General features: G+C 51.0%; 1 protein-coding gene across 1 annotated transcript in view; it reads right to left on the bottom strand.

The window, feature by feature from the left end:
- Positions 1-4,275: 4,275 nt before the first annotated feature.
- Positions 4,276-7,907, bottom strand: part of UBQLN4 (ubiquilin 4) — a 9,596-nt gene continuing 5,964 nt past the window's right edge. The window contains exons 6-10 of the mRNA XM_009702529.1: positions 7,475-7,614; positions 6,945-7,028; positions 6,197-6,312; positions 5,380-5,557; positions 4,276-4,917 (exon numbers count right to left, since the gene is read on the bottom strand). Coding sequence (XP_009700831.1) covers positions 4,765-4,917; positions 5,380-5,557; positions 6,197-6,312; positions 6,945-7,028; positions 7,475-7,614 — 671 coding nt within the window. The 3' untranslated portion in view covers positions 4,276-4,764. The remainder of the gene's footprint in view (positions 4,918-5,379; positions 5,558-6,196; positions 6,313-6,944; positions 7,029-7,474; positions 7,615-7,907) is intronic.

The raw sequence follows: 7,907 nt of genomic DNA, 5'->3' as shown, positions 1-7,907 counted from the left end.
CCCAGCCACTCTCTAAATCATGGTTTTCTGCCCTGAAATGCTGCAGAATTGAGCAGAGAGGCCAAGGAGCATCATCCAGCCTGCTCCACCTCTAGCCCTTCCTTACCGCTCCCGTCGCTGAGCAAAGATGCTGCAGCAGTTCAATATACATACATAGAGGTGTGTGTGTATACATATACACATACATATATGTATTTTTTCCAAGCTATCCCACTAGCCTGCTCCACCTCTAGCCCTTCCTTACCGCTCCCGTCGCTGAGCAAAGATGCTGCAGCAGTTCAACATACATACATAGAGATGTGTGTGTGTATATATATATATACACACATATATGTATTTTTTCCAAGGTATCCCACTCCATGACCCCAGGAGATTTCCCTGCTGACCCCCTCTTGCAGCACGTTCACGAGTTATTAATTTTAACTGAGTCAGTTTGAACTTGCACCCCCATAATCAGGGCTGTGGCCGCAGCAAACAGCCCATGTCATGGCCAGGGACCTTAGTAATAAGAAAACAAATGGTTTCTTGAAAGAAATTGAGACGTTGGTTTCCTGCAATATCCCTCTCCTCCACATTTAAGAGGTTTGATTTCAAAGTTGAAAGTGTTAAGATTCGGTTATTGGGGAAAAGGCTGCGGTTCTCCGAGGAGGAGGGGGAAGGCATAAAGTGAAAATAAGTCCTTGACAGCCGAAATCCTCCAAATCAATCAGCCGGATTTGCCACTACCTGCTGAGGAAATTGCTCCTTCCATTATATTTTAAAGGAATTAATTCTATTTATCAGAGAAAAACGAGAGGAACCAGTCGGCAAGGAACACCTTTGGGCAATTCCTCAGGGAAGGAGAGATACAACGGCGAGAAAGTGCAATTGTTCCTTTGAAAGAGGGCTTTTGAACAGCACATTACTGAGGATTAGGGAAAGCTCTCTGGAGGGGATTAAGGTTTCACTAAAAAAGCTCCCTTCTCACCAGTTTCAAAGCCACCTTTTCCTCCCAAGCCTGGGCTGACCACAAGTGAGACGGTGCTGGGCCGCTGGCGAGCGCTGGCTGCGGAGGACCCCCATGCCCTTGCGGATCCCCAGGCCTGGAGCAGCTGTATCCGTCACATCTCCAGGCTCGTCCGACCACGGCCCATTCCTCCTGCCAGCGATGCTGGGGAAGGCCACAAGCCCTTCCCTTCCAGATTTTCTCCCCCATTTTGAGAAGGGGGGGAACGCTGCCACTCCCACTACCCTGACCAGAGCCGAGGTCGGAGACCCCCCAGGCAGGTGCAAGGCAGAGCTCTAAGCTCAGCACTTCGTCCCAGTGCGTGGGCACGGGCGGATCATGATGCTTTTCTGCTCCTCGAGGAATAAGGAGGACCAGAGCATCAGTTGTAGCAGCTACAGGGAAGAACTTGCAAAGCCCGCTAAAGAGACAGTGCTCAGCACAACCTGGGGGGAAATAAACTCCTGCAAGGGCTGAGGGGTTGGTCAAAGCTGCACCAACGCAGAGAATTTCCCTGATCTCGTCCTCTTCCCCACGGAGGAGGGAAGTGGCTGCTGCCCTCAGCGCCAGAGCCACAAATCCATCCAGCTGCTCCACACAAGGACAGCAAAGCCCCTTTGGAGCCGCACGGAGGGTGGCAGCTTTGCCAAATTGCCCAGGGGAAGCCGGACGGAGAGCTGGTAGATGAACATCAGATGCAAACAGAGGCTGCAAACCGAGATAGCAGGCTGCCCTGTTATCTTTGTTTTAGCACCTTGGCTGGTGGGCTGGCAGCAGGTGAGGAATGATCTCAAACTGACATAAGAGCAGATGCTGCGACGTGGAGAGACAGGAGAAATATGTTTTCCTTGCTTAAACGAGCAGAGAGACACTGAGGACTGAACGGCCCGTGAAGACTCGGCATTTCCCCCTCCTCGCTTCTCCCCCAGCTAGACGACAATCATTATCCTCCTTCTATGGCAAGCGCTGGAGAATGGTTTCCATGCACTTGCCACGGTCCAGAGCCCTCTCTGGAAAAGCAGGACCCTAGCTTAAGGGAAAAAAAAAAAAAAATCCTAGCAAGAACTCGTACAAGAAGCACATTAATTCTCCTCAATAATTCACAGCCGTCTGCCTACGCTGCCAGCAGGATCCCTCCACCACGCAGGTACTTCCAGCCAGCTTTGCTCGCAGGCACGGAGCAGCCAGCCTTTGCCGCAGCTCAGCTCCAGCTCTCATCTCAGCAATGCCAAAGCATCACCAACTCCGCTCCACCTTGCGCCCGAGAGAGCGAATGGCATCCACGGCCTCGCAAGGAGCCCTCCCTCTCAGCAGGCTCATTGCTTTGGACTCAGTGGACTCCCCGCCAGCCCCTCCGAGTCCCTCTTGGTTCAGAAGCGGAGGGACAGGGCAGAAACTCCCATCCTGCCAGCAAGCAGCACACCGGTTCCCCTCACACGCCCGCAGATCCCTCGCATTGGCGTGATTTACACCAACCCCATCAGCACATCTTGTTGAACACTGAGAAGGGAGCTGGAAGGACCGTGGCTTACCAGAAATAACAGGGTTTGGGACTAGTCTTGCTTTTAAAAGAGGTTCGACCTTATCGCAACGATGGGGGTACGGCTGCGCTCCCCGCGACCCAGCCGCACCACCTCTCCTTCCAGCTGCCTTCTCCGCTCCCTCTCGCTTACGGGGTTACCCCATCCTCCCGCAAGCGCGCTCCTTGCAAGAGCTGGCTTGCACGGGGACAGAGTCTTTGCAGGGATAAACAGACCTTAGCGCAGGCAAAGGACACCCGCCAAATCTGAGAGATCACGAAGGAGCACACCGGCCTTTTTATAAGCCCATTTTTAGCCACAAAGGGGCCGATCAGCGACATTAGGAAAGAACTCTGACCCTGCCAGCGCAATCAGCCACTTCAGTACCCATCATTACACAACTCGGCAAATTCTTTTTATGTTTGAGGAGAGGTTGCAAAAAGAAATCCACACGTATGTGCACAGCCTCCAAGAGATTAAAGCTAGGCTTTCTGAATCCGCATCTGCAAAATCCCGGTCTCGTCGTGATGCACATACACAAAGGCAGGAGAATTTCCAGCTCGCATGCACTCCCATGTTTTCTCAAGCAACCACTGCTCCACCTACGCTCTCCAACAACACGGAGTATCGACAGATCCCATCTCCAACTCAGAAGCAAGCTGGGTGCAGCAGGTTTTACAGGTATACAAGAAAGCAGTGCTGGGAGTCCTCCCATTCCCTCTCACTGCCCAATCCTCCTCTACCAAAAGAAACTTTAAGAAAACAAAACGAAACATCCTAATGCTCAGCTAACAGCAAGCACTGTGCTTGCTACAGAAAAGCAGGGGTAAAATCCACTGTGCACAGAGCTGCCCAGGGGAATGGGCACTGTCCGGTGGCAAGCAAACACCTCTGGGGTCAGCAGAACCACCCGCTGCCTTCTTATATCCTACACGTACTCCAGAGTCCTTAATTCAAAGGAAGCTTCCAAACAGGCGTGTTTAAAGCCACATTTTGGGCAAGCCTTCAGCAGCATTTCTTAAGTACTTAAGCATCCAAAAGGTTTCCTGCCACAAGAACACCCCGCGCTGTCTGCAAGAGGTAAGCGCGGAGGACAAGACAGATTAATTACAAGTAACTAGGGGAACTCAATCAGCTTAAACGTGGCAATCAAGGAAGATACATGGAGTGCAGGGAGACAGATGGTTGTGCGCATTTATTTTTCTTTGATAAAAATGGTATGCAAATTACACAGCCATGGAGGCTCTTGGGAAAATATCACCCTGCTGGTCCTCGGGGAGTTTCTTGGAGAGTTGTAACATTCAAACACACCAAAAGGGGGGGGGAAGGTGGCGGGGGGGGATGGGGATGGAGGATGGATCTAAACTGGGAAAGAACATGAACTTCAACATTTTCCAGTGAAGCGAGAAGATTGTTAACTTTTTTTTTTCTTCAATTTCCTTTTTTGTTTTTTACACTTTCAGAAATGAGCCTACTGAGCACAAGAGTCAACAGCCCCCCGACACCACTGCGCAAGAACTGAATTGCTTGGGCAGAAACACACCTTTCAAACACGTTCTTTTGCACGGCACTTTCAACTCAAGTTAAAGAACAGCAAGCCTGATCCCTGAAGGCATCTAGGCTCCTTTACACCATCCCAAGAGTGTAAAGAGGCCATACTTCAAATCTAGTTTTCACGCACATTAACCCTCTACCAGGAGATCAGAGGCACCTGTGTGCAAGGGACACAGGCTCAGTTCATCCAATGGAACATTAAGACAAATGACATCAGAAATTTCCAGGTAATTTCAATTTTTCTTTTGATTCATTCCCAATAAGATGCTGGGAGAAATAACCAAAACCCGAACTTGGCTCAAGTTTTAAATATTTGCCTGAAAGGAGGGCTAGGGGAGGGAATCATGTACAGTTAAAATCAAGCTACTCAAAACACAATCATTCAGGTAAGTAACTAGAAGTATCGCCTCTACCATCTAGAGAGAGAGAAGAGTGTCTGAGACAGAGGGCATATTTAGGAAAAAATACACATCTGAAGTCTCTGTGGCCACGATGAGAACTGGAATCCACATACAAGCCAGTTAAAGAGCATTTCAACATGAAATCTTAACTTAGTAGGAAGGTCAGGGGTTAAGCTGTATCTTTTTGTTTTAAATACATGGACAGCTGTCAGATATGAAAATGACGGTGGGCTTTCCTGAAAGATCCCCCTGTGCATGTGTATGGATGCATGTGCTGACGTCTGTGGAGCAGCATGACAAGAGTTTAGGAAGGCTGGGAGCCCAGCAGTCTCTCAATAGCTGCATTGATGTCTCCACCAGTGGCAATAAGTGCCTGGAGGTTGGCCTCACGATTAATGAAGCCCATGGCGTTCAGCTGCTCCAGCTGCTGTTGGAATCGCACTTCAGGACTCTGCGCCTACAGAGGGAAAGGACAAAGACCTTAGACTCAAGACAGCAGAGATCGACATCCAAGACGGGCAGGGCCAGCAACGATGGCTGAGCAGGGACCCTGAGCTCAGCTTTAGGCGTACTGAAACACTGCAGGCTTGTTTAGCGATGTTACCCGCCTCCCCACATTGCCACAGGCTTTGGCACAGCAGCCACACCGCATGCAGTTAGTCCAAGTCCCATACCTACGGTGACAGCAGCGCTGGGAAGAGGATCCCTGGCACTCTGAGCTTCAAACCTGCGCAAAGGGTTACTACACCCCAAAGAACTATCCAGCCCGAGACACCAAACCTAGCATAGAGCACCGTAGCCAAGAGAAACCTGTTGGGGACCACATCCCTAGAGCAGGGTGGCATCGGGACAACCTCTAGCTCACCCTGGAGACATCCCTCCCCAGAAGGGTATCAACATGCAGCTGGGCATTACATACTTGAGAGCTTCCTCCGGCCAGCAGCTGGATCATCTGCTGCATGAGCTGCTGTTGGGGGTTACCACCCCCAGCTGGAGAGGCACTGGCCGGCGTCGAAGCGGAGGGAACGGGGTTCTCCGGGATTGTGCTTCCTCCTGTGGAGGACGGGGGCATTCGAGGCATGCCGAAGGAGCCGAGGCTGCAGAGGAAGGCAGGGCGTGCTCAGAGGCAAGCTGGCACTTCTGGGTGTCCCCTGAGAGCCGGCAGTGCGGTAACAAGAAGGCTCCGCCTGGCGGGCCCTCACTGAAGCCTGTACTACAGGACAGCTTTGTAAATTAAACCGGCTGCATTTGTTTCCTGGTCACACATGATTCTGGGAGTAAGCAATCCTAACGGAGGCACGGGCCTGAAAGGAACTGCAGAGACTGAACGTGACCCGTGCTGCCAGAGAGCAGAAGGCCTGAGGGCTGCCAGTAGACCAGTCTGCCCCAACGTACCCACCCAACCCTGTGGCTGTACATCTCATACTGTTCTCCAGAGATAAAATTCTCGAGTTCGGCCAATACCAAACATGGCAAACAAAAGATGGGGGAGGGACCAAGCGGTTTCCAAACCCTTTCACCAAAAAGAAAGGGTCAAGGACTTCCCGTGTGAAGTACAAACAAGCAGAAAGTGCTAATTAGCCAGAGCTCACAGAGGCCTGCAGGCACACACACGCAGAAGTCCTCATGAGAGAGTGCCCTAAGCAGATCTCCTCGATGAATCAACAGCTAGTCTGCCTGCTGGTATCAAGCATGTCAGCTCTGCCTGCAGAAACCCACTCTAAAGTGCTTATTACCTTGGCACTAGTCCTGGGGCCTCCGTTTGCAGCGTCTGGAGTCCCTGCTGTATCTGGAGGAGCGCCTGCATGGCGCGGGGGTTGGTGAGAATGGAGAGGGAGTCTGGGTTCTGCATCTAGGAACAAAGGCAAAAAGACACAGCGGTAGCAAACAGCGAGAGCTTCGGCAGCCAGAGATCCAGCAGCTTTAAACCTGAACAACAATCAGCACAGAGCTGCGCCTCTCGCCCTGTAGCCAGAGCGAACCTGTGATTCTGGTTCCTCCTTCAAGTCTCCAGACGGCAGCACTCATCTACAGAGATACTCATAGAGTTTAGATCACGTTTCCTAAATGAACTAGGTGAATCCGATTAGAACTGGGGGCACATGGCTTTGGAATTAAAGTGATTTTTATCCAATTCACCTGAGTGAACCAGCTGCTCTAGCACAATTAGCTGTTTTAATTTTTGCAAAGTCATTACAGTGAGAAACTGTCCACATAGGGGTTTGGTGTAGCTTAACTAGTCTAATTTGAAGTCCACCTTTAGGTAAGTCAGATTACTTAATTTAGGTTGCCTAATCTAAACAAGCTCTTCCTTTCTCTCTCCCCTGTGCAAACCCCTTTCTTTCTCAGCCCAAACCACCCAAGCCCACACGCTTCCTAATCCACTTGACTAAGCAGCCCAGACACTCCCTTTCCTACAGAGGATGGAAAAGCTCTGGAGCCCGGGGGGCTGAGAGCAGCACAGGGCCAGACAGGGGCCTTTACCTGCTGCAGGAAGACAGGGAGCTGAAGGCGGAGCTGTTCTTGAAGCTGTGGATTCCCAGCAAAGAGGGGGACATTTACCATGATCTAGCAAGAGACAGCACACGTAGGTAGGGTCAGAGGGTTGCTGCCACTGGCTGTTAAACCCTACGTAACTAAGCCATGAAGAACAAGTCGGTCATGCCCCTGACTCCCTCCCTGGGCTTGCAACACGTTCCCCTGCTAATGGGGACTGAAACAGGACAGCTCAATTCCTGGCAGCAGCATTGAACAGGGGCCACTTGGCCACGGGCAAAGAGAAGGGCTGTTCCCATGTCCCTCTGAAAGCCACCTTTTTTGTTAGGGGCTCTGCTAAGACACAGGGTTCAGTACTGTGACTGCCTTCAAGGTAGCTGGAATACAACAAAACTCTCTTCATTCACCTAGCTCTCCAGTTTCTGCAAGAGGAACCGCTCCAACTACAGAAGCAGACTGGTCTCAAACATTGCGCTCGCAGCCTGCCTGACAATAGAAGACAACTGCAACACTTTTACCTGTGCTGCAAAGTCCGGGTTCTGGGCAAGAGTCTGCATCATGCTCCGCATATAAGGGGCAGAGATCATGTTCTGCATCAGCTGAGGGTTTTCAGAAATCTGCTGCAGGAGTCCTTGCATCTCCGGGCTGTTAAACATGCCTGCAAGGGGAAAGGAAAGAGAAGACAAAAGGAAAACCCCTTACAAGCCTGAGCACTGCTGCAATGCCTGAAACACAACATGACATACAACAGCAATGCTTTTACTTCATCCCCTGGCCAACAGTGAATATCACTGTGGACAGCCACCGTAGTGCTTTGTTTGCCACCCTCCCAGGCTCCTGAGGGCTGCAGTGACATGTGAGTTCCACAAGTAAGCCTCCGACAGACACACGCGAAATAACCTATTTGTGCTTGCAACTGGGCTAGAATCATTCTTCTGGAGAGCAGCCACG

The sequence above is a fragment of the Cariama cristata genome, unplaced genomic scaffold (genome assembly GCF_000690535.1).
Source record: "Cariama cristata isolate BGI_N322 unplaced genomic scaffold, ASM69053v1 scaffold19656, whole genome shotgun sequence".
Taxonomy (NCBI): domain Eukaryota; kingdom Metazoa; phylum Chordata; class Aves; order Cariamiformes; family Cariamidae; genus Cariama; species Cariama cristata.
This window is presented reverse-complemented; position numbering and strand designations above follow the sequence as displayed.